The sequence below is a fragment of the Maylandia zebra genome, linkage group LG18 (genome assembly GCF_041146795.1).
Source record: "Maylandia zebra isolate NMK-2024a linkage group LG18, Mzebra_GT3a, whole genome shotgun sequence".
NCBI lineage: Eukaryota > Metazoa > Chordata > Actinopteri > Cichliformes > Cichlidae > Maylandia > Maylandia zebra.
This window is the reverse complement of record NC_135184.1, coordinates 8658976-8684873: the sequence shown is the minus strand read 5'-3', so window position 1 is coordinate 8684873 and position 25898 is coordinate 8658976. Positions and strand designations below refer to the sequence as shown.

The 25898-nt window shown below is 43.5% G+C and overlaps 2 protein-coding genes across 8 annotated transcripts in view; both read right to left on the bottom strand.

Moving 5' to 3' along the window:
• atp1a2a (ATPase Na+/K+ transporting subunit alpha 2a) overlaps positions 1–2121 on the bottom strand; it is a 55967-nt gene extending 53846 nt beyond the window's left edge. For all 3 annotated transcript variants that reach the window (XM_004555155.3, XM_004555156.3, XM_004555157.3), the window contains exon 1: positions 602–2121. In XM_004555155.3, the coding sequence (XP_004555212.1) occupies positions 602–613 (12 nt within the window). In that variant the 5' untranslated portion in view covers positions 614–2121. The remainder of the gene's footprint in view (positions 1–601) is intronic.
• A 1930-nt stretch (positions 2122–4051) lies between these two features.
• On the bottom strand, positions 4052–18700 carry mpz (myelin protein zero). Of its 5 annotated transcripts, XM_004555153.5 has the most exons (7): positions 18474–18699; positions 16953–17119; positions 14222–14435; positions 13336–13465; positions 12779–12821; positions 7598–7627; positions 4052–6605 (listed from the first exon to the last, which is right to left on the bottom strand). In XM_004555153.5, exons 1-7 carry the CDS (start codon positions 18517–18519, stop codon positions 6594–6596), a joined length of 642 nt encoding a protein of 213 aa, XP_004555210.1. In that variant the 5' UTR covers positions 18520–18699; the 3' UTR covers positions 4052–6593. The 5 variants fall into 5 exon arrangements, with proteins under 5 accessions (XP_004555210.1, XP_004555207.1, XP_076732984.1 ...); XM_004555150.5 differs by having other exon boundaries at positions 4052–7627; positions 18474–18700; XM_076876869.1 differs by lacking the exon at positions 7598–7627 and having other exon boundaries at positions 4052–5294; positions 18474–18698.
• Between the last annotated feature and the right edge of the window lie 7198 nt (positions 18701–25898).

The following is a 25898-nucleotide window of genomic DNA, read 5'->3' as shown; positions in this document are numbered from 1 at the left end:
AGCGAGAGTGTGTGTGTGTCACGAACAGTTGGAAGAAGTGTGCATCATGGAAATCATCTGCCGCTGTCAGTCTCCTCCTGGTGGCACGTGTGCATGTCAGTGAAGGAGGGATATACAGCGTGAATGAGAGGAGAGTGTGAGCAAGTGACACAGTGAAAAAGTAATCAGAAAGAGCCAAACAGGGAGCACAGAGCCGGCGGAGTGCCTGAAATGTGTCTGGCATAGCAATTTCCCACCACTGTGTGTGAGGAAGATTACCAGGCTGTCCTCCCATAAAGCTAAATGGAATGGGCCTGATGGAGAGAATAAAAGCAAAATTACGTAATTACCCAAATAAACAGCAAGCCGAGAACAAAACTTATTGAGGAGGAAAGCCATTATCCTGAGATGTTACTGTCTTTTTTTGTTTGTTTGTTTTTTCAAAAGGCATCATTCTGACACTTCGAGACATCAAGTGCTGAAGACGCATTTAGGAAAGTCTGTGATGCATGTCCACACCATATGCTGTCATTGCACATATATTACAGTAAGTAATGAGCGATGTTCATTCATTCATTCGCTGATATTAGAAAGAAAAGCTTCAGAAATCAAGAGAACTCACCCCTTTGCCCATGTTGGACGTCCAGATGTCGGCGGGTTGTAATGTAAAGGACAGCACTTAGGAACCCCGGCCACAGTTGAGACTCTCCTTCCACGTGTGGAAGACACTGGTGGCTTTTTTGGGCCTGGCACCCCCACCACCAAAAACTCCTGTCAGGGTAACCTGACCCATACACCCCGCTCCACTGGCCCTCCCCATTAGGGCTTCTCCATATTCACACCCACCCACCCTACCGTGAGCAAATGGTCCCACGCACACACGGCAAGTACCTGCACCTGCTTAATACGTCACTGCCTCCTGTCACAACACACAAGGCCTCTTAGAGAACAATGGCTCTTCAATCACTCGTGTCAACACTACAAGTGAAACCTTGGTAGCAACATATCATGCAGCATTTCTAACAAACATCATAATGAGGGACCGTTAGTGACCCTTAAGAATTCTCATTAAGACTCATTATCATGCAAAGGGAAGCACAGTGTCCAGCTGTTCGTGAACAGTAATGATAGTGAGAAACTGCTGTGTTATTGTATAGCGCTGAAATGATTTCTTCATTTGTCCTGTGCATGAAATCAATGTGACTCACTGCCAACACAACACTTAAATTAGCTTAAAGTCCAAGTTATTTACTACATAAGGTGGGTCATGACCACTGCGCCCACACAACAGATGCTGCAGATGATCTTGTATCTAATGTGCACCAAATGTCTTATCACTTTTTGCCAATTGCTTTTAGAGCAGATTCTATGCTTGGTGTCTGCTTACATTGCATTGCATCTAATCCTGTATGAACTTTGTACTTTAGGTCTAAGCGCCTGTACAATGAGTTTCTCTGCAGTAAAGGTCTTTTATTTTTAATGGTATATTAGCATGGTTGTTTGAAGTTCAGCATAAAACTCTGTGTAGATAAAGCTTCTTATTAAAGTGTCTAAGACATAAGCCAGAGAAGTGATCGTACAGGTCAATTAAACGAGTAACCTTCTAAGAGAAAAAGTATCTTTAAATCTAACTTGGAGGTTGTATATTTCACTGATGATGGCCTAAATCTTTGTACTAAATGTCACCAATTCAGAAAAAACGTATAAATAAATATGTGCAAAAATGAAATCCTCACACATCAAAACCCTTTAGAATTTCACACTGGACTTAATTACAAGAAATATAAAAGAGAGCTATAAACACGCACAGATACTTTGATTCATTCGAAAAAATAAAGTTGAATTAACAAGCATTGCTTCCTTTGTGGCAAGCACCTGATAAATGTGATAGAAAAATGGTATACATGAGTGTAAGCAGATAATGCCTTCAGTGCATACTTAGTCTTTTTACTTGACAAGGGAGTTAATCCCAGGAGACTCCTGTGTAAATAAGCAGATGCATATTTACAGCCTGGTACAAAAATGGGGCTTTGATCAATTTTCTTGTTCACGGCTGTGTGGGGAAATTTTTTAATAACTAATTTATTTAAATCTGATCAAGCCTAAATTTCTCAATTTGAAGGGCATAGAAATGCTGCTACTACCTTGAATGACAGGTGGGTCCTGACTAGGCGCAAACCTGCGTCACATTAGCTGAAGATGCTACTACTCTGTAATCATGTTTGTTTCGAGCATTTATCATGCAGTTAGCTCCCAAATAATGGGCTTATTGCAATGTTTATTGTACCACATGATTAAATAACAACTCTGATGCTCAGTTCTGGTAAGTAAAATTTGAGTATTATTAGCAATTTAGCGCTACTGTACTGTAATTAGCAGTTATCTGTGAAGGTGCCTTGCGAACCAAGTTAGCAGACAGCTTAGCCATCCTCCCTCTCTGTTATTATATCAAAACTCAGGAGTTATTGTCTTAAAATTTCAACTCAATGAATGACCGCCTTTAAGTTTCAACAAACCGAACTTAAAATTTTGAATTATAAGGACATTTGTAGCTCTACACTAAGCTACCATGTATTAACTCGATATTTGCCTGTCAACCTTCTACTTATATATTTAGGCATTCTGTATGTTTTGATTGATGAGTGAGTTAATTCTCATTTATTTATTAATTTATTTGTTGGTGAAGGGGATATCAACAGGCAGGAGTGTGCTGATGCTATTGTGTCAACTTTAAATCATTTAAATAAAATCTGATGTTGCTCTTTTATTTTTAATACTTTGTTAAAGTTACAGATATCTTTTAGTGTAATAATATACACTTTTTATATTTTACAACATAGTTGTTTGTCAATTCTAAATAGGCAGCTTTAGCTGGTGAATACGTGACCGTTTTTACAGGTCATGGTTGCATCCTCTACATTTTTGCCAAACAGAAAGAAACTTGCAACTTTGTGCAAGTCCATGAACAGTCAAATTTTGTTTTTGTCTTTTTGTTTCACTTTTGTCCCACCAATCCCGAGAGAGTGAAGCCACAACATGCTCTGCAGTAATTCTAAAATCCTCACTACAGTTCATAACAGGTGTAACAACAAAATATATCAGAGTGTATGAGCAACTTCAGCCATCCCTGAAGTTGAACTCAGTTGTCTGGAAACTTTGGGTTGCTCAGGCAAGCGATCTGGCTTTATTACTCCACAACTAATTTCTGGCTAAAGTCTGGCTTATACAGTGCATTATCATCCATCCAGTTTAACTTTGGGAAGCACAGCATATAAGCATCTGTTCCACAATGTCACAAGATAATACAAAAATTCCATCTGCATCAGCTTTAAATTGAATTTTTAACACATTTAATTATGGTTGTTTGAATAATCCAAAATAAACCTACATTTGCAGCATTCAATGATCTCCCATTGGCCAGTCAGTCATACACTGTCTCCGGGCAAGTCACCGCACATCTGTTAAAGACTCTGATGTGAATAATGAGGCAAAGTATTTTTGAAAAGGTTATGCTCACTAAATCCCACCAGCATGTTAATTCAGGGGAAAAAATCCCCTAAAAAAATTGTATGTTATTTTGCCATTTCGTGAAAGGGTGGTTAATGGTTGCTAGGCATTTATTTCCTGTTTATCATTATTCCTTTTTGATTGTAGGATTGCAAAGGGCATGATGAGGAGAACCCATTTTAGCGCTCACCTGCCACCATCATGCAGGAAAGCTTAAAAGTTTAATTTCAAAACTGAATTCCTTTTGTACTTACAAGAAAACCACCACCTGGTGATCACTGTGCAGCATTTAAAACCGCCAGATTACATCCTCTAAAATGGTCTTTCTGAAAATGCAAAAAGCTTTCAGATAGCTAATAAGGTTAGTGCTGTTCTATAATGAGTTTCACTTCTCTTGCCAGCAGTAAGCATATTCAAATATTTCAAATGGTAACTATATCATTTTGGAAGGACCTTCGTCTTTTGAAAAGTTCATAAAAGTGAGTCTTGGCAGAGACGTACGTGACAAATTTACAGAAAGCTTAGCACTCGGCATAGAAAGAAAGACACGGCAGGCACTTTCAGCTGGGTTTACTTTTGTCTTCTGTTGACAACAGCTGGCGACGTGGGGATTTTATTTTTATTTACGTTCTCTTTACAACATATTACAGTCACCAAAAGTCGTTAGTGGTTCGAAAATGATCACAAGCATTAAAATAAATGTAAAAAAATGTAAGAAGCTCCAGTCATTTCAAATGAAGGAATGTTATTCTGCAACTACGACTAACACGGTTCAAAATACATACAAAACGTGTGTTTAAAAGGCAGTTTTAATGCTGTTTGTCTTACGTCAGGTGTCTGTGTGGCTTTGCTGAAAAAAGAAGAAAACATTCTAACTAATCCATTTGACTGGATAGTTAAACAGCGACTAGTGAAACCAGTTATATCGATGTGGATTTTAGCACCTCCATTCCTGTTATGAATTTTAAAGAAACATTCAAGTCTACGCTTTCCACCCTGCATATTAAGCTCACCAATCGCAGTCCATCTTTGGCTCAGGGTTGGGGAAGGAGCACCTTTAAAAGAAAGCTCTGGGGGAAGAGGAGGCTCTATCTGTAGTGATACATATGGATTTTTGGCTGGGCTTAACACACCAGATAAGTCTCTTCCTCTAAAGATTTCTCCCACAGCAAGCACCTTCTCCCCCCATCTTTTTTTTTCCTTCCCAGCCACATCGCGCTGCATCTAGGGCTAACCAAACCCTTATCCACCCTTCATCTTCTCTCTGACTCCGCACAACAACCTTGATTTCCCTTCATCTTTGAATAAAACATACCATAGAGACAGCCACACAGTACCTTCCATAACACACAAGGTCAGAAATATGACATATTCCAAAGAGTTACATTACATTTCCTCCCTGCCTCCATAAACATGTTCTCCATGTGTTTTCTTGCACACATGTAAAAAAGCCTCAGAAACATTTGCTTTACTTGGGGTGACATACTGCTTTTGTTTTTTAAACTTCACATGTAATCTAATTTTTAACACTTTTAACAAGACACACATATACATAAAACACGCAATGGCGACCGGAAAAGAGCTAGCTAGATTATAAGTTTTTGTTTGGCGTCTTCAGTGAGGACTAAAGGCGGATTTGTGCCCATCCGTTTCCTTCCTCTGGAAGTAGTGGGCAGAGGAGAACCTTTTGGCTTTCGAACCAGCAGAAAAAAAAGACAGTAAAGGGCCGGAGAAGAAGGGCTGGCAAAGGGACGTGCCCCTTAGGGAGGTGGTGCTTGAAGGGCAAACGAGAGGGTGTTGGTCGATCACTGGTGAACACGAAGGGAGGGGAGAGAGAGAGAGATGTCCATCACCGAGTTGAGAAAAGAGAAGAAGCAAGAGGAGGAAGGACAGAAGAGAGAGGAGCAGAGCATTGAGCTGTAGGCCTGGCAGTCAGATAAGGAGAGGCTTAAAGAGTGGAGTGGATTGTGTGTAGGCCTTTTCTGTGGGGGAATAATGCAGTGCAGACTCACTAACCGGCAGGAAGAGGAAGAGATAAAGGAAGTCAAAGACGTTAAGGACGGCGAGAACGAAACAGGGAGTTTAGAGAGAGGAGATGATTCTCAAGATGGGGGCTGACATGAAGAGCGAATAACAGAGGAGAGGAGACCGCAGAGGAGGCAGGGAGGGAGATGTAGAGAGAGATATCTTGTTACCAGCACACGCTAAAATAATTAGCCCTGGGTTGGCGAGGAGAAACGTGCAAGCGGATTAACTGGACCTAAAATAACTCTGAAGCTGCACCTCTTCCTGGTAAGCTCTTTTGTCAGACTCGTGAGAGCGTTCGCCAGCCTCGGGGGCCGTGACGTCATTCCAGGTTGTCAGTCCCCGGCCGTCGAGTCAACAGCAAACCGCCTCATGCACTTAGCGCAAAACAGCACAGCAGGGCCCCCACCACCACCACCTGCTCTGCTCGCCTCTCTCTTCCACCCCCTTCCCCCAATCTCCTGTCGTCTGAAAAATGTGCAGCTGTTACAGTAAGCCCGTACGCTCTTATAGGACCAGAAATAGCCCCCTTTAGCCAGGGCAGGGACACAGCGACAACCTCCATTAGCTCAAATGTGAGAGGATTGAATCACCCCGAGCTCGAGGGCTTGAACCTCTATCTGCGCCGGCTGAGAGCAGGAATCATATTTCGCTCCCACTATCACTCTCCTGTCCCTCTCTGTCTCGCTTTTTCTCTGTCTAAAGTCCAGAGTGCACTCGCAGCTCCGCTTAGTGTGTGTGTGTCTGTGTGTGTGAGTGCGTGTGTGATTGAGTTGTAAACATTAAGCGGGGACATTCAGGGGACTCTAAACACGAGGGGATATCTTTCAGGTTCCTCTTAAGGAAGTTATGTACATAGTTAGGCCCTAAACAGTTTTACAGTTTGCCCAATGAGCGCATACAGGATCTCCGGCGAGGCGTCGTGAAAATTATTTGACACCATTGCCGCTGATATAGTGGGACTATTCTTACAGCCAGTGCTGTCTTGAAAGAGTAGAGATAATAGAAAATAATGGGGGTTGCATCAGGCTGGGCGGAAAAGGAGGGAGCAGACTAGAGGATTGGAGGCAGTCATGGAGAAGTCAGACCTTTATCTACAGGAGGAAGAAAAGAGGGAAGGGAGGTGAGAGAAAGAGAGAGAGAGAGAGAAACAGGATAGAGCAGTTAGCATATAAATCACTTCTGTAATTTGAATTAACAAGAAAGTCAGGAAATTCACAGTGAAAGGAGGAAGAAATGGAATAGGAGAGGGGAAGAGAAGGAAGATCAGTGTGAGGTGAGAAAGTTGGAGTTTGACATGTCGCCTCTGAAAAAAGCAAATTGGCTTGTCCCTGCAGCCAGGGCTTCGTGATGCGTATCGGACGCACTTGGAGAAAGCTCTTCTTTTTTTTTTCGGTGGATAGGATCACAATGAAAGGAACCAGAAAGGCAGAACCCAGCGAGCAGCTTTTTAGATTTTGTTATCAAACCAAGCCGTCTTAGGGTCTCGCTTCAAATGGCATATCTTATGACCTGACAAAAGCACTCGGGGTGCTGGCTGGTGTAAGAGATTATCACGACATCTAAGATCTCAGCCAGTATAGCTGCGTTTATAATCATCAGCCTGTGACAGGAGCAGTTATGATTTGACTCATTTATTCAGGGACTCAGGTTAGCGTTGTGGGTTGAAAGCAGGTTTGTGGTTTCTCAATAGACTTCCCACTCTCTTATCTTCGATGGGTCCCCCACCTCCCTCTCTCGTGGTCTGTTATTTGAAGGTGAGCTGATTGGCGAGCCTGGAGAGGAAGCCAAGCGGTTCGGACCTCCCTGTCCCTCCTTCACCGCTGGGGCCCTCCTCACCATTTCTGCGAGTCAGCTCCAGCTCGATGGTCATCAGTACCCGACCCGAGCCCTCCTCTCCTCCTCCCCCCACCCTCTCTGTTTTTCTGACTATGGTTCGCTGCTGCTGCTTGGGCTGGGCCTTCCCCACCGCCTGGCGTACGGGCTGGAGCAGCCGGTCAGCGAACCCGCCCCAGCCCCTCCCCGTATCCTATTTCTTATCCTTGCGTGACTCCTGCTTCTTCTTTTCCGAGGTGGCCGCCTTCACCTTGGAGGGGTCGGCGGGAGGCACAGGGCCCTGTGGGGGGAGGAGGGAGAGGGGAATTGGGGGGAGAACAGGGGAGGAGAGTCACTTCAGGAGGAAAGGAGCGTGAGGAAGAAGAGAGAAAAGAAGGGGGGGGGGTGACACAGGTGTGTTAGAGGTGAGAAGATGAAATATGGGGTTAGCAGGATGGGTGGAAATGTGAAGAGGAGAGAGAAAAACACATTTAGGTGGAAGAGGAGGAGGAGGAGGGTGAGGAGGTAGAGAGAGAGTTCTTTTAGGGGAGGGGGTAGCAAGTGAGGGGGGGCGGTGTCCAGAGCTGTAAGGGGGTGACAAAACAGGTAACCATGCGTTAGGATGGGACCCAGTGGCAGGTAGGCTCCATACACCTGTGACAACTGAGTGACAATTGATGATTAACAAACAGACAAACACACACACACATGTAGAGTAGATTTTGATTGGCTATTGAGCAAATATTTCCCTTGAATTATTTACATATCCAGTGTCTTTGAATTTGGCCTTGGTTTGTATGAATTAACTCTTTGCCGTCCTTGTCTCGGTCAAAAATAGATCCCTTTACTCTACCAGCCACATTCACCCATTCACTCCCACACATTCACGCAGTGCTTTTTATACTATACATACAGCACTTTTACTTTCACTTATCAAACACACATAAATGACACATCAGGTGCAGTTTCAGGGTTTTGAAATATCTCGCCCAAGGACGCTTTCGCATGCCGACTGAAGGCACCGGTGATAAAACCACCGACCTTCTCATTAGTGGACGATCTGCTATTCCTTCTGAGCCACCGCTGGATCCTTCAAAGAAAATGTTTACAAATGTCTCAAATTTAGCTGGAAAGTGTTTTCATCTAGGTTACATTTCAGTGCTGAACATTATTCCTCTGACTGGAGTTCACTACGGAGTGAAGACCTTTAGCTCAATGCGAGGAAGCCGTTTAAACACTGTTGAAAGTGCCGCTGCAGATGGAGCCGGGACAGTTAAACGCCACGCATTGAACTCTTTTTAATTATTTTTAAAAGAATGCTTTTTCATGATTAAAATCGAGACAATTTTGCTTTAAAGTCTGACTTTGTGACTTATAAATAATTATACTGTTGTCATTTTTCTTCTCCCGTTTTTATGTGTTTCGCTTGTTGTTCAAATACATAAATGGTGAAAATCCAATATGTTTGCACGACCCTATTGAAAAGAAATGCATCTCTTGGGGGGTTAGCCTGTTAAATATGAAACATGTTTTGATCCCAGACACGCTTCATTCGACCATTAAATACTAGATGTCTGGTATATGTTTTAGACTTTTACAGTTACACCAAGAACAGAAAAATTAAATCATTTCCAGGGTAGCTGCACTTTGAGGCACAGCATCCCATCACATTTAAAAAGGGCAGTTCCAGGGTCAGAGTGGCAACAGAAAATTAAATATTTCTGAAGTATCTAACTGAGCTACTGAATAAATAATAACTAAAGTGTGCAGGGGAATAGTCGTTATAAATCTTCAACACTGTTTTGCTGTAGCTGTGGTCAGGGATAGACCTGCGTAATCTCTTAACATCCTCCAGGCCTCCGGTTACCCTTTGAGGGTTTGGGTTAAGGTTAAGTTATGCATCATAACAGAAGAACTGAGAGCTAGGTACACTTCACTTAATTTTTAAAAGTAACATGCTCTAGTTTGAGAGCACGCTTGTTTAACCTGTGGCTAAAACACACTCTAACCCTAAACCTGAACGAGCCAAACTCTTTATTTAGCTTCTGCTTATGTAACTTTGCAGTTTTACTGGCAGTCCTTCTGTTTATCGTTTGTGTGTTTTCTAAAAAAAAAATCTCCTATAAGAAATCTATAAACGCAGGAGGAGGAGAGAGGGAAAATGAAGTAAAGTGTTGCTTCATTTGAGCACAACAAATCCAGGAGGAAAGACTTGACCAAGTGGAGATAAGGTCAAGGCAACACTTAACTTTATAATAACTGTATTCCAGTGCATTAACCCCTGAGTTAACCTATTGAAAACTATCACAAGCGCATGATAATGCTTTGATGGAGCCTAATAAAACTTTGCTCGTATGTAATGGTTTTTATAATGCCATTCCTTTTGAACCCCGGGTCAGCACAGTGTTGTCGTGTTACAGAGAACAGAGTGAAGAGGGAAGCGTGCCGGATATGAGGCTTTGAGACTGAAATACTTCTCCTCTAATACGTGAGGTTAGTCAACAGTGGAAAGCACACTAGAGGCGGTTTCTACCCACTGAAGCTCCCAGTAATAATACCCCGCTGATTGCATTACAAAATTTATCTTCTTTAATTACGCACTCTGCAGAAGCTGCACACACAGACGGCAGTTGAGACACACAGTGCAACCAACTCGACAGGGAAGCTGCAAGGGCCGTCCGGTGTCATTATCTTCGATCATGCTTACATTCTCTCATACATCACTGTATTGTTTACCATTATGCATCCCACGATAGGCTCGAGTTTTGCACTGCAGTGTTTTCCATAGCTCCCACGCTAACGACGGGCTTGCTTCGTAAACACACTCCAGCCTGCTTATGCAGAACGCAGTACCACCCTCGTTACAGGGGCTGCACACACTTCAAAGGAAATGTGGGTACAGTGGCAAAATAGGAGGGACTGGCGGGGAGGTAGATAGGTAGGTAAGTGGCTGCGTCCCGTGCTGCATACTAAAAAGAGAAGGTGACAGGTGAGGAGGGAGATTGAGAGGTAGATGAAGAGCGAGAGGTAGTGATTTTCTGTCTGGAACCAAAGCTGATCAGAACCCAGAATACTTGAGGAGGGAGAGGAGAGAAACTGGAACGGGAGAGAGGAAGGGGGCGGCGGGGCGTGGAGTGGAGGGTGAGGAGGCAATCGGCAGAGAGAAAGAGAGAGAGAGGGAGTTAAAAAAAATGAAAGAGCAAAGAAGGAGTTACAGATAGATGCTTCTCATGGTCAGCAAGGTAGTCGAAGGCATGGAGAGAAGAGGAAGATGCGACTGAAGAGTGGGAGACAGGGGACCGGATAAAAGGAATCTGAATGAGAGAGAGAGTGTGCGAGGGAGGGAGTGGAGTGAAGTGAGGCAATTGGGGAGTGGAGAAGAATGGGTGGGTTGTGTGTCTGTGTGTGTGTGTCTGTGCTCAGATCGATACTGAGTGCACTCAATTATCATTCCAGTACAGTGCGTGTGTGTGTATGCGTGTTCAATCCTGTGAGCTTTCTTATGTGTGTGGCTGCAGGGTAAAGTCCTCTTCCACAACTCCACCTAATGGGGAGTAGCGGGCACCACAGGGTTCCTTTGTCTCTCTGTCTCGCTCACCCTGTTGTTCACTTCCCTGCCCAAAAGCCTTTTTTGAGATTTGTAGTGCAAGCCCAGCAAACAGAGGAGCGACGAAGACGGCGATGCTGATGCAAAATTGTGTCATGTCAGCAGAGCCTCCTAATAAGGGCTATTTGATCAAACAACCACTTATGAGCGCACTGTAAACTCCCACGAGTCCTCTCTGTGTGTGGTGCAGCTAGAAGACCAGAACCAGCTCAGAGGAGCAAAATAAATAAATAAGCTAAAACACACTGGAGAGTGAGCTCAGATGGAAAAGCTGTTTTCGCTGTATATTTTTCTTCCAAGCAGAGACTTGCAGGAGAGTAACTGCAAATGACAACGTTGTCAAATATTTCAGTGTCCTTTTGGCGGCGAGTTATTTATTCATATATGCACTGTCATCCGCCGCAGGCACTTGAGAGCAACTGACTGCAGCTCAAGAATAACCTGACAATCATATGACAGTAGAAAGGAAAGAAGAAGACAGAAGGAGGAAACGGGGCTCCGGGGAGATGAGAATGAGTGCACTTGTTTAAGGTAGGAGGAAGTCTCGGTCCTTGCCGGTGTCGCCCTCTAGGTTTACGCTACAGGGGCAACATGGCGCACTCCGGAGCCCGCCACCGCTTTACAGTTTGCTTCTACCTGTGGCTAAATGACTTGCTGTTACAATAACACCTTTGATCTCCTGCCGCGGATATCTTTACACGTCTCTCGTTTCAAAGTCGAGTCTTGATTGTTGAAAACGCCTTGAACTCAAATCCTTTGACTTCTGTCTCTCTATTTTTTTCTTTTTCTTTTTTTATTATCAGCATGCAAAGCATACAGTCGATTACAACCCTGCAGCCCCCACATTACCACAGAGTAATCAAACAGAACTTGCCCTGGTGCACAAAAGAATACAAGCCACCAAAATGTCTGATTAATCCACCTCTTGAGGCTATCACACCCCCATGAGGAACAGAAGGGGGAAAAAATACACCAACTCCTTGGCGTGCAGCAGCGTAAAACCACTGATAACAGCCCAGACCATAATAGACCCCGTGATTTTCATTTGACTCCCAGTGAGCAAAATCAGCAGCTCCCATCCATTTCCCCACTGCGAGCAATCATAGTCCCATTCAGTAAGGCAATAGCATTAGTGCCATAACCTGGCCTCGGCCATTTCACAGTCACTGGTTTGAGTTTTTCCTTCTTTTTTTTTGTTTTTTGCCCCGTAGCTGTGTACTGGCACCATAGTGTTAGGACGCCTCCCATCCCACCCCCGAGGGAGCTGAAGCAGTGGTGAGGACCACGAGAAAGAAAGGTGTGACGGTGTGGGCTTTAAAGCACCACGAACGCTGAGACGACACAAGAATTTAACAGCTTGAACACTGTTATTAGTGTTAGCGGGCCCGGCTTTGAATGGCATGTTATTTTGTTGTTGATATGTTGCTGAGAGGAGGAGCCGGCTGAGTGTGAGGGCATACTCGAGCTGGTTGGACTGGCATCGGGGGAATGCGATTAGGAAACTGTGCCATTATGCACTGTCATGTTGGATGTGTGCTATTGTGTTGCTGCACTGCAACAGAGGAGATGAATATTCCCTCTGACAACATGTTTCCTGAGCCCAAATACTCAAACACTGAATGCCATTGTAACCTCTCCAAAAGCACATCATTTTACTATTAGCGCCTGAATGTGACAGCAAACCAATCTGTTGCTTTTGGTGTTGTCGGCTGGATGTGTATATGCGCCGGTCTGTGTGTGTGTCTGTGTGTGTGGTGGGGCTGGAAGGAGGCAGAGGAAGAAGAGGAGCGGGGGCAGGAAGGAGAGGAAGAGAGGCATGTGGAATAAGTAGAAGGAGAAACTTGCCTGTCTCTGCTGTGAACCCTCTTTCTTTTTCTTGCCATGTTTGCTGGAGGGGACAAAAGAAAGACAATGTCAGGATGTCGAATCTATCTCTCCCTCCAGTGGTCACAGGGCTGCATTGCCTGGCAGCCATCATAAAGAACATCAACTTAATCTACTGGCCCTGTCTCAAGCACAGCCCCCAGGTACTAGATGTGTTAAGATCGCATAAGACTGGAAGATTGGAAGGGTATAAGCAAGATGATGAATCTGTCATTTTCATGATCTAGTAGATAATCCACTCAGAAACCTTCACTTCACTACTTTTAATCATCTCGCCTTGGACCTGAGCAGTACTGTTTTTAGATTAAATCTAAATCGAGAGATCATTATCTGTGTCTTTACAGCTGACTAACTTCAATTTTAAACTCCGCACACCTAACCAAATCAAATCGTGGTACAGCAGCTATGCCAGCTTGGCCACGCAGGTGTCCATGCCAGGGATGGGCTCCGGCTTCAGCTCCAGTCCCTGGCAAAAACCCGACTGGCAGAGAGCCGCCGGCCACAGGCCGGGCACTGACCTGACACTGAGGCTGAAGACTCGGCGTGCCACCAGGAACCTCATCAGGTAGTAGATGACCACGATGAGCACCAGCAGGCCCAGGACCACCCCGATGATAGCTCCTGTGATCACGCCAGCCTGGATGGGCACTATGAGTGGACGAGAGGAAAAAGCAGATGAGGAAAGGTCAAAAAGGACAAAGATGGAAAAGTGGCAGTGGAAAGCAAATGCCAGGTTGAAGTCAGGAGTGTTCATAAGAAAAAAAATAGTAAAGGAGATGGAAAAGAAACGATGCTGTCATTTGTGGGAGGAAATTGGTAGGAGAGGAAAGGGTAAACAAAGCTAAAAGGAAAGTGAATAAGAGATGAAAGAAGCAAAGAAAAGTAAAGCAAAAGATAAAATAAAGGTTGAATGAAAGATTAAAGATACCAGCACAGTGAAGGTAGAGAAGGAGATGAAGCGACAGAGAGATAAGGTAGAATAAAGGTGAGATCAGAGAGAGAGTCATGGTGCTGAGGGAGAAAGTGGAAGACGATGGCGTAGGGGATGGAAGAGAGAAATGGGAGGAGAAGCTGAGAAGGAGGGGGAGAGAAGAAGTGAAAGGGAGGCAGTGATAGCAATCGCAAATAGAGAAAGAGATAAAATTGCAATTGATTTCATTTAACGGGAGGTGCGAAGAATTCTAAATGAGGCAAAGCAACGACTGGTTTGAAGACAGTCGCTTGATTCGGATGAACGGCGAGAACTGAGATTAATTTCAGAGTTTCAAATGATTAAAACAAATGAGAACAGTTCACTTTCAATGGAAAAAAAAAAGAATCACTGAAATATAGCATTCAGGGCGGGTGGGAATCTAGCAAGCAGGAATTTAATTTAGGAGACAAACCCCCCACAGGACGTCTCACCTTTCTCAAACACCAGCAGTCGGACACTGGAAGGCCGGCCCACTATGTCAGGGGGGTTCTTGGCGTCACAGGTGAAGGTGCCGTTGTCATTGAGCTCCAGGTTTTTGAGCAGGATGGATCCGTCACGGCGACCTGGGTTTCCCACAAACTCCAGTCTGTCTCTAAAGGGACCCTTGTTGTCAACGTAGGCAGCACCACCAGTGTAGTGGAAGATCTACAAAGGACAGTCAACACACTGTCACTCTGACTAATGCTGCATTTGGATGTTTAGTAAGTAGAGCAGCAGATCAGACCTGTGATTTCCTGCAATAACAAATTTTGCCACTATTTGTGTGCATTTTTAAAAAAATATAGAGATGCACGAAGCACCTGTCAGGGGGACACTCATGGAGCATTAGAAAAAAATAGGGCACAGCTTTTAAAACTGGCAAGCAGCTTTACACGAGGGCCAGAAAATAATATTCAAAAGCAGCTCCTGAGGGGTGTAGCAAATGTGACGCCAATTACTACCGCACGAAAAACATATACAACATTTATAACTAATATATGGTGGATAATTGATAACTGCGGGGGTTTGTGGAATTCCAGGGAGTGGACCAAATCCCAGTGAAACATATGAGCAGTCTATTGTTTTGCATTTATAACCTATTAATTATTAAGTCCATTCAGCGTGCTGCCATTACTGCAGCAGCAAGTCTACAGTCATTACCGCTGCCTGCTGACACTGACTGCGGTGACCTATAGATAGTTTAACTGACAGAGTTAGCCAGTTTACTGTTTCTGATGCAGACGTTGTGCTTGTTTGGTTGCCCTATTTAGAGGTTCTTATCTTTCCCAATAATACAACAGTAGGTTGGATTAAATTAGCCCATTCTTGATTTATTCCACCACCACAGCTCCCAGAGCAAGAGCTAGCTACCTGTTTTAACTGTATTAAATTAAGCAGATGCACACTAATCACTGTGGTACTGCAGTTAGCCATGATGTTGTTACTGGGAACAAAGCACTTTTTCTTAATAGTTTTGGTCTGTTTCTTGTGCACATCTTGTGCTCTGCACACACAGGTTAATGTATATGGTCTCAAACCAGGCAGCTTACAGCTTATTGAAGGCTTGTAAATCTCACTCCTGCTGGACCAGCTTAAACTGCAGTATTGACTGCACAGTGTTGTCAAAGGTAGTTTTACATGTAAAGCAATTTAAAAGCCGGAAGCAAAGGAGAGCTTTGCATTTAGATGTCTGCATAGTGTCGTGGCTTCTGGTTCTTCTTCCTGGAAGAAGTGCCATGACTTTTAAAATGATGACACGCCGTCACCAAGTATCGATTATTAAACATTAAATGGTCACAGTGGCAGAATAAGGGTGATGCTCTGGATTTTACAAGGTCAAGGTCAAATGTGTCTTTCAAGGTTTCATCTATAAATAAAGACCTGAGGCCTGCGGTTGCTGTTACCAAGTCCCACGTGAAAAGAAGAGGACCTTTCATATGATTAACGTGTCAGAAATCAAGTATGACATTTTAAAGGGACAAATGCAGCGTGACAACAGATAGAGATATGAAACTGTAAATCTGTCCAGGCAGGGAAAGAAATGAGCGACTGAAGATAAGTGAGGAAAAAAATAAATAAAAGAAGAAGAGAAGTCTAGTTTCAAAGTGAGGCCACCGCGGGAGACAGATGAAGGCGAAGGAGGTGAGGGAAGGACATAATGAGAGAGGAGGGGAGGGACAAAGAAGGTAGAGCTGTGGAGGAGGAGATTAAGGGAGGTGGACAGAGGGAGGCGCAGTCAGGATGGGGAGATAGAGAGATTAGAGAGATGGCAGGATGATAAGGGCAGGGAGAGTGAAATTAAAGAGCAGGAGGCAGGTGATGCAGCGGGAGGAGTGGGGAGATTAGCAGAGAACGTTGCTTTTAGTTAGTGCAGATGTTAGAGTAAACTGAGTACTTGTGTATGATGACATTTCAGATATGCACAGTACTGCATTTGCTGGATTAAACATGGATTTGTTTTTGGATAACCGCGCTCCCTCAGTGCTCTACAAATCACTTTGTGAATTTTGGAAGACATTTAAAATACAGACATCCGAAGATTAAAGAACATCTCCCGAGAGAAATCAAATCGCGTGGCCTCCAAAAGAAAACCACACCTTCTTCCTATTATCGGTTTTCTCCCTTTGCTTGCTGTGTTTCACAGAGATGGTGAAAACAATAAAAAGTCTTTTGGCAGAAAATATAGACATTGTTGGCAAGTCTAAATTTCTGTCAGTGCAGCAGACTTGTGTACTTCCCTCCTAAATATTTATACATGACTTTGTGAATGTGAGAACAGTGGGAGTAAACAACATAAGAATGTCATTCATGCAAATAGCAAAAAAGGAGGGAAGGCTCTCCTGCTGCAGCCCGCTTTAGTGATTTACATCTGGCTCTTTAGCTGCCAAATGCTCCATTATTTCAACAGCTAGACGCTATCGTTGGCTGTCTGCTGTATAATTCTGGACAAGAGATGTTTTACTGACACAGCTGCATGCTGCAGATGAAAACAACACTGTTGTGGGCAGGGAAACAATGGCTTTATAGATACCACACTCGGTGACGTTTCGCTGGAGTTTCATCAAGCGCAGCTTTGATGCGACTATACTTGAATTGCTTGTTCCTTTCAAAGTAGCCGACCTATAAACACACAACCTTTCATTTTGCATAGCGTGTGTATATGTGTGTGAATTTGAGTATTACAGAGATGGAGTCCCGTGAGCCATCGGGCCTGTATGTCCAGGAGAAGGTGACGTCCTCCGAGGTCCAGCGCCAGGAGAAGAAAGAACAGGAGAGTCGGATGTCAGAGCCCACCAAGGCGTGCCGCTCCCAGCCAGTGTAAATCGCTATGGCCTGGGACTGCTCAGGCACTGGGAGACACAAAGCAGGTTTAAGTAGTTAATTCACACATAGAATAAAACAAAATATTCTGGGAGCTCATATTATTTTTGATACTATGAGCTGACCTTCAGGAATCTAAATCTGTAACTACAAAAACACATGTACATAGTTGTTAGTGTGAGCTGGTATAAAAAAATTAACATGCACTGTTTCTTAGAATACCTTGAGTACCTTTGTGAATATTTTTACACCTGAACTGTTATCAATAGACACAATGTAGTCCTCTTTTAGCATAATCCTAGGTGCATGCATATACATCCAGATAGTCACTGACAAACTGCACATTAAGTGGGGTCAAATGTGCCATTGATTCAGAGTTGCACTCAGTAAATATTTGGGTTGTCTCTGAAAGGGGGAGCTTCATTTTCTCCATTGGTATGGATAATGTTGGCCTAATCATGTGCACAGTTTATGGTTGAATAATATTTAATGACCTATGTTAATTCAGTCTTGGCTGCAAAAATCAATATTTTAACTTCCTCCAAAAATGCACTCAGCATCTCAAACAACTACCAAAGCCCCTCGGAGCTGCACAGCCTCGCCGCTGAGCAGTATCATTTTTTTTGTATTGTTCACTTTCCCTTGGACCGCGCCACCAACGAGTCACAGTATTCTCACTGCTGTATCAACACAAATGCCCTTAAGCACTCTGGAGTTTTCAACACCCAGGGAGTAAAGTTCGCAGCTTTCGCTGTGCACATCCTTGAGCGATAGCCAACCCCCGCAAAACTTGTCAATGAAATCACGCTTGACGTTTTTAATTAAAATTCCGACGGAGTTTAGAAAGCTGCCTCCTCGAGAGCAAAAACTCTCAGTTAAAAAGCTGCAATGCTGCTGCTCTTTAAAGTTACATGCTTGGAGACACCTGCTTCGAGAGAGAAGCACAGATGGACGGTGCTGACCCATTTACTGGAATGCATGCAAAAAGAGACTGAATCTTCTACAGGTGTACTGTTGGCCTTTTAGATTAAATCAATACAGCAAATGCCAAGATATCAATTAAAATGCTTTAGCTAAGTGTTAATCCAGTGTAGTGGGAGGTATTAGAGTGCACTCTGAGATTGATTCAGTATCAAAGCTATTAGACCTTTTTCATTGTCATCAAGTTTATTAGTTTTCAGGTAGCACAAAACAGACAAAAACCCACTTTGCCATATCCTCACATCAATAGAAAGATCATTTCTACATCATCACTTTCAGTAGATTAAGTTAAGTGTGAGCTTTTTTTGTTAGAGAAGTCCTCAAAAATGAAGTTAAAACTTTAAAAGAAGATGTTTTCTTTCATTTTTCCCCCCGTTTTTTTTTTTTTTTTTTTTTGGTTACCTATTCCCAGGAGGGCAACCGACGTCAGCGCCAAAAACGTCAGCATGGTCTCTGGCTTCTACGGAGCTCCCAAAAGACTGATGCTGCAGACCCGTCTGGAGTCGGTCGAGGAAGAGTCCCTCTCTGAAGGGAGCGTGAGTGGAAGGAGGAGAAAGAAAGAGGTAAAAGAGAGTGGAGGGGTGCAGGATGCCAGGACAGAGGGCTTCAAAACAGGACAACAACAGAAAACCCACTGTCCCAAGTTTTATACCCAACCACACCCCTCGTTCAGGCCTCAGCCCGGCCCATTCCTCCTCTCCTCACACTCCCCTCCTCCCGGCTCGCTCCATTTCCCTCTCTGAAATAAATGAGCGCATGCTGTCTTTTGAAGTGGAAAAGAAAGGCAGGTGACAGACACCTCCTCAGTACAGTAGTTGGTGAATTAATTGGATAAACAATAGGCAACTAGGGGCGAATTTGCAAAGTATGTGCGACATTACAGAGTGATGAATGTGATGTGTCACATTCAACCCTCACCTTGATGTGACTGAGCTGACAGGAGATGCTAATTAACACTTAGTGTGTAGGTGCAGGTAAAGGCGTGTGACGGGGACTCGCGACCATATGCGGCTGCTCTGTATGTGATCACTGCTCGCATGTTAGTATAACATGGAGAGATCCAGCAGAGAGGTCAGTCCAGGGCTCTCTCCTCCATCCCCCATGCCTCACCCCTCATTCTCCTCTCCTTGCACTTTCACCCTGTGGCAACAATGCACCAACTATTTTCTCTCATTCTTCCCCCTCTTCAGATTCCTGTCATTTGCTGACGTCTCGCACTCGAACACAAAGGAGAGAGAGTGGACAGGGCCTGACTGGTGTTTGCCTGTCTGTCAATGGGGCTTTCTTCCTCTCCCTTTCTTTTTCCCTGCCCAGACAAAGCTGCGTATTGAAATCGCAGCACCCACTCCTCAGTTTTCCAGTGGCACAGACAGCAGTATAGTGTAGGGAGAGACATGCTATATATAGATGGGTTGATATGAGGACAAGAGAAGAAGCACCGACGTGAAAGTGAGGCAGCGGCGAGATACAGGCGCAGGGTGAGGAAAATATGAGAAGGAGAGCAACGGTGTGAGCGAGAGTGAAATAAAAAAAATTTAAAAAGTCTGATTTCTGGAGGTTTCATTCAATCATTTTGTCACCCGTCATGAATATGGATTCATTTAGCCGCTGGCATATTTGTAGTGAATACATGCTCAAATTAGTAGTTCTCCTCTAGCTTCAGCAAACACACAAGCTGGATACACTCAACATTGAAGTGTAAATCATATCAACCTTGATTCAAGTCCTGCTGCCTCTCTTTAGAATTTGTATATGATGAGTGAGAAGAGCTGGCACTTGACAAGGATGTCCACTTTACCCACTTCACGTCATTATTACACTGAGCCCACTTATCCAAGTTTTCTGGGATAAAAATCAAGGCTCTCGTTTTGCAAGGTAGCACAAAGCCAAGAGAGCAGCAAAGCGCCGAGCATCAGATCAACTGTCTCTCACGTTTCAGACGACAGCATACATTTATTTATTTTTTTTGCCACTTGTGACAGCCACTCGTTCATCTTAACTCCTCAGATACCCCCCTGACGGATCAGCTGAACAAAATGGATCATCTGCCAACTTGTTGGCGCCATCAACTGTCTAAGCTTTGGCTTGAATGTCTAAATCGCGACATCCTTAACAATTATTGCAGATCCTGCCTTCAGGCCCCAGAGAAACAGGGGGATTCTTTATGAGTCTGGCAGGTGCAGAATGTGGCAAGCACCCAAACTCGTCAGCACCGAGCGATGGTGGCAGCGGCAGCAGCTGAGCTTGGCAGGCAGAAACTGTATCACGTATAGAGCGAAGGCCTCCATTCCTTTAGCTGGCAGTGATATAGCACACTAATGCAGGAGAGGGAGAGCTCATCTGCTGCTAAATTATACAGAGAGGAGAGGTAGAGGAGAGGGAAAAGATATACCAGCGGGAAACAGCGGGGAAAACTCGATCTGTAGACCAATTTTAACATTTTTTCTTTTTTTTAGGAAAATTATACACAAGTCCTCAGCTGCACTTTAGTCATATTGAGGTGGACAAGGCTTCACATCAATTGGTGTTATTAGAGATGACTGAATACGCAAAGTACCTCAGGCTTTAGCCACTGTGCGAATGAAACCATCTCAGCTGTCTGCCTGTGTAACCCATCAAGCTTGTTTTCACGGGTGGAGACAGTGGCCTCAGTTGTATTTGGTGAGGGCATGTCATTAGACACCCATATAAATTTATAGAGCACATTTCCTTGTGATTTTCTCATTTCCTTTGACATCAAATTATTTCCAATGGAATGAGGAAAAAAGAACATACCAAGCACACTTTGAAAAGCCCACAGATAAGCACAGGCTGGGAAGGCATCCCGAGCTGTAGATGTTAGGGGCACTTGTCAGCTCTATCCATGTCTAATTTTTCTGCAATGTGGAGTATGTTTGTCACAGCTGAGTGCAGCACTGATCACAAGGCAGGCTGGCAGATGTGCAGATGTCTTTTTCGAAATGTGGAGGGCTTCTGCGAATGAAGAGCCGCTTTAAGATGGGACTGCTGGAGGGTTTCTTGCCGGTCGAGATGGGAAAAAGACAGAAGAGATACACACCACAGAGGCTGGTTCATACCAAGGTCAAAAGACTAATGACCGTCAACAGCGATCCAATGGAGTGCACTGCAATCTCAACCCCTTAAGCACAAGCATCTCAGTGTGGGCCAAAGTGAAGCGCTGAGAAGTGGGGAACAACAACTGCTGCCATCATAAACCCATCACAAAGCGGTCTCGTTAGCGACTGGATCGACTCGCAGTTTCGCTGAAGGGGTTGAATAATCAAGCGAAACATTTCCATAACCAAATAAGGCAAATGAGCCATGGCGAGCAATTGGCCAGAAAACTGTCAAAAGTTCAGGCTAGAAGGCAGGATTAAATATAAATACAGCCGTGTTATTCCACCATGGGTTTCTAATAGGAGGCAGGTTAACGATGCAGCAACAACAACAACAAAAAAAGGTCAACAGAAGAAAGAGTAGATGACCAAAAGTATGACATAGGTGTGCATTCATTAGTAATCTTTGACATTTAGAGAAGTTATTCTAAGTAGTGGGAAGTGTGTTTCATAGAGCAGCAGCTGCAGCTGCTTACAGTTTAGAGTCAATGGTTTTATTTTCACTGTTTCTGTAAATGTGCAATGATATGAAAGCATCATTGGATTTACAAAGAAAAAAAAATTCTAATTCTTTAGCGAAACTGTCGTTTGTTTTCCATACTCTTCATAGCTATCCAAATCTATCCTACTTGAAAAAGTAATCACCCCCTAAACCTAACAGCTGTCTGTGCCATGTTTGCCAAACAAGAACTACAACCAAGCGTTTGGAATGACTGACGAGACTTCCACGTTGCTGTGAAGAAATTTTGGGCCACTCTTTGAGCATGAACAGCACATTTAAGGACATGCCGGGACATCTCAATTTGATCAAAGTCCAGACTGACGACGCCCGCCAGAGCTTTCAAGCTGGTGTGTATCAGGTAACGGTCCTGCTACATAACCCGAGTACATTTGAACTTTCTTCCACAGGATTTTCTGGTAGAGAGCAGAATTCATGGTTCAAGGTTCTGAAGCAGCAACTCCACGCCATGCAAACTACCAACACCATGTTTGACTGTTGATATAATGTCATTTTAATGAAATACTGTTAGTTTTGTGCCACGTGTAACAGGACTCAAAACTTCCAAAAAGTTAAACATTTGTCTTTTCAGTTCACAGATTGTTGAGTCATTTTCTTTTTATAAATCTTAGATCAACCTCTTTGTTCTCTTTGGTCAGCAGTGGTTTTCACCTTGAACTCTCCCATGGATGCCATTGTTGCTCAGTCTCTTTCATATTGTCAACTGAAACACGAGAAGTCTGCAGTTCCTTTGCGACCTCCTGAATAAGTCGTCGATGTGCTCTTGGAGTAATTTTGGTAGGTCGCTCCTAGGAAGGTTCATCACTGTTTCAAGTTTTCTAAGTTTTCTCCATTTGTGGATAATATCTCTCAGTGTGGTTTGCAAGAGTCCTAAAGCATTAAAATGGGTTTGTAAGACTTTCAAGACTACTAGATGTGACTGGATGTTTCTCAGTTGTTTCTTTACATTGTGTCATATTTTGTTGCTTTGTTAGTAGGTTCTATGTATATGATTTACTGATGCGCAATAATGAGGCCTGTGTGTGTCAACTCAGATTTTCAATAAATGTAGTTAGTCACAGTTAATTCACACAGGGTCAGGTAACCTTTGACAAATAGGCAAATAAATAAATCAGAAAGCAGGGAAATATTTTCTACAACTGACTGCAACTGTGCAAGAGGGGAGGACACACCTTGCACCGATCACTAGTGAAATCAAGCTTCCATGCTCACATCCACAGCTATGCCCAGTTTAGAGTCATCAGTCACCTTCTGCATGCATGTCTGCAACAAGCACTCTGAGAAAACCTCCAAATGCACTGGAAGAAGATGCAAAAACTGCACACTACACCCGACCGACCAACAGGTTTGCACAAATTTGGAGCACTTGCTAGCTGGTTTTCATTGTTTACTGGATGTAAACTGGTGTTTGTGAAGGTCACGTTGTCTAACACAGCTCTCCACCACTCCGCTCCCATGTCAAATAGTCCTTGCAGAGCCTAGGGGTGTGTTTTGATGGTCCCACTGAGCTCAAACCAGATGGGATGGCGTGTCACTGCAGGATGTTGCTGTAGCCCTGCTGCTCAAAACAGTGTTGCTTTGAATGCTGAATAAATTTCCAGCAGTCTCACCTGCTAAGTCCCCCCTCCCCAAAAGCCACACACCATTACAGCTCATCCTCTGTCCTTCATGGTGTGAAGCACACATGCAGATGCTCAGCAAACCAAAGTCCAGATTTCCACCTCATCTAATGTGTATTTGTTGAGTTTATTGGCCTTGTTTTTCTTAATGTCCTTCAGCAGTGGTTTCCTTGCAACAGCTAGAGTATGACAGACTGATTCACACAGACTTCACCTAGCAGTTGAGGTTAAGATACTTGAACTCAGGGAAGCACCACTGTGATGCTTGTGGTGCCTGAGGTGCTTTTTTTCCAGACTGACTGACCTTCATGTCTTAATGTAATGATGGACTGCTGTTTCAGTTTACTTGGCAGCGCTGTTGTTGCCATTGAAAAGGGGTTTATTTGCTGTGCTGTACCAACATTAGCTTGGCACGGGGAAAAAAGATGATTTCAAAGAAAAAAATAAGGTAATACATGTTTTTTTAAATCTCTTTTGATGACTCAGGTGATGTGAAGAATCGCAGACATAAGCAGCATTGTTTTACACTGTCAAAACAGAGGGGGGAAAACATCAAATATGTAACTGTGTCCAAAGTATAGACAGCCACAGCATGTGATAAAATTGTAAACTGTGATGTAACACCTGAACACATAAAAACCAGCTGAAAAGCAGGAAGTTTATCATGATGAAAGGGAATAACTCATTAAAATTGTTTTTTTCGTGTAAACTCTGAAACAAATCTTTGATGTCTGAGCAAGCAGAGAGACTAAAGGATGAATGTGAATATCTACACACAAGTGTCATTTACAGGAAAGGATTACAACGGTTATATTTCACAGTGACGCCTCAGCCATTTGAAGTTCAGTCATGCATAGGTTCTTTTTTTATTTTTAATTTTGTGGAGAGTATTCCAACTTTTCTCCCTTATTGCCTGGTATTTTTTCACTGTTTGTGCTTAATAAAAAAAAGTCACTAAGATTGAAAATATGTCTAATAAAATCGTGGCTGAAAAACAGTAGAGTCACACTGCTTTGCGAGTCCAGATGTCTGTGATGTATCACAGCCTCTCCATAGGAGGTATGTGGTATCGCTTTTGTGGACCTCCTGTTCGTGGAGATGTTTTATATGTCCTAGTTAGTAAAATGCTGTTAAACTAAATGGCCTGTATTTATATAGCGCTTTTCTAGTCCCTAAGGACCCCAAAGCGCTTTACACAACCTGTCATCCACCCATTCACACACACATTCACACACTGGTGATGGTAAGCTACATTGTAGCCACAGCCACCCTGGGGCGCACTGACAGAGGCGAGGCTGCCGGACACTGGCGCCACCGGGCCCTCTGACCACCACCAGTAGGCAACGGGTGAAGTGTCTTGCCCAAGGACACAACGACCGAGACTGTCCAAGCCGGGGCTCGAACCGGCAACCTTCCGATTACAAGGCGAACTCCCAACTCTTGAGCCACGATCGCCCCTAAACTAACTACGATATGGTATGAATGTAAGTCGCGTTTGTTATACTTGGCATCCACTGTTGTTAATCTAAGTCTATTAAGGTTATTGTACTTAATCAAAACTTAACAAAAACAAAAAAAAATAAAGCTAAGTGCAATTTTAGTTAACTGAAATAAAAACTAGATTTTAGGGTAAAAACAGATATTTTGTGCTTACAAAGCTTGTATAGGAAAATTCACACACACTGACACTTTATTAGATACACCTTATTAGACCCCCTTTTGCCTTCAAGCTGTTTGATCAGAAACCTGCACATCTCTGGAAGCTCTCTCGCTGTTTCTCACACAGATGGAGCAGATACTGGCCCTGCTGCTGGACCTTATGTAACCTTAGTCTCCTGGTTTCTCCTTCACACTGTTCAGATACTTAATGGTCATTTTATATTTATATTTCCAAATAATCTTACCAGTAGTTGTCTCCTTCTCACCAAGCTTCTTGCTGACGGTCTTGTAGTCCAGCCTACAGTTTTACCCCTGACATCCTTTCACAACTCTTTGGGCTTGCCCATGAAGGTGAAATGGAGGAAACTGATTCTGTGGACAGATGTGCCGTATACACATAACAAATTTAGACCAGAAGTATCTACAATCAATTAATCAGTTACAATATTTGTACTATATGAGCAATCTATGAGAGACAGAAATCTGGTTGGGTTTTAGGGGATCAAATACTTCTTCCACTTAATGTCACCAAAATCAGTTTATAACTTGTGTTTCTAACTTCCATAAAAACTAGACTGTTAATTTCTTTGTAAGTGAACAAACTTACATATTCAGCAGGGGATCCAATCATTCCTACACTGTATGGATGCAGAAATCTGGATGGGCTGGACTTCCTGTGCTTCAATGGGCTGTTGGTACTCATGCTACCAGCAGTGACGCTATCAAAAAGCAAAACCAGAAGGGATAAAGAGAGGACAACGGTCTGCTGCAGACAACGTAACTCCTTATTTGGAGGTACTTTTATTATTTGTCTTTCCTTATTTATTTCGAGGACAGTGGTGTCCACTGTCTTACTGACAGTGAGCAGCTGGTTATGAACATGTCATCATTCAACTTATGCTTGCTCTAGTGT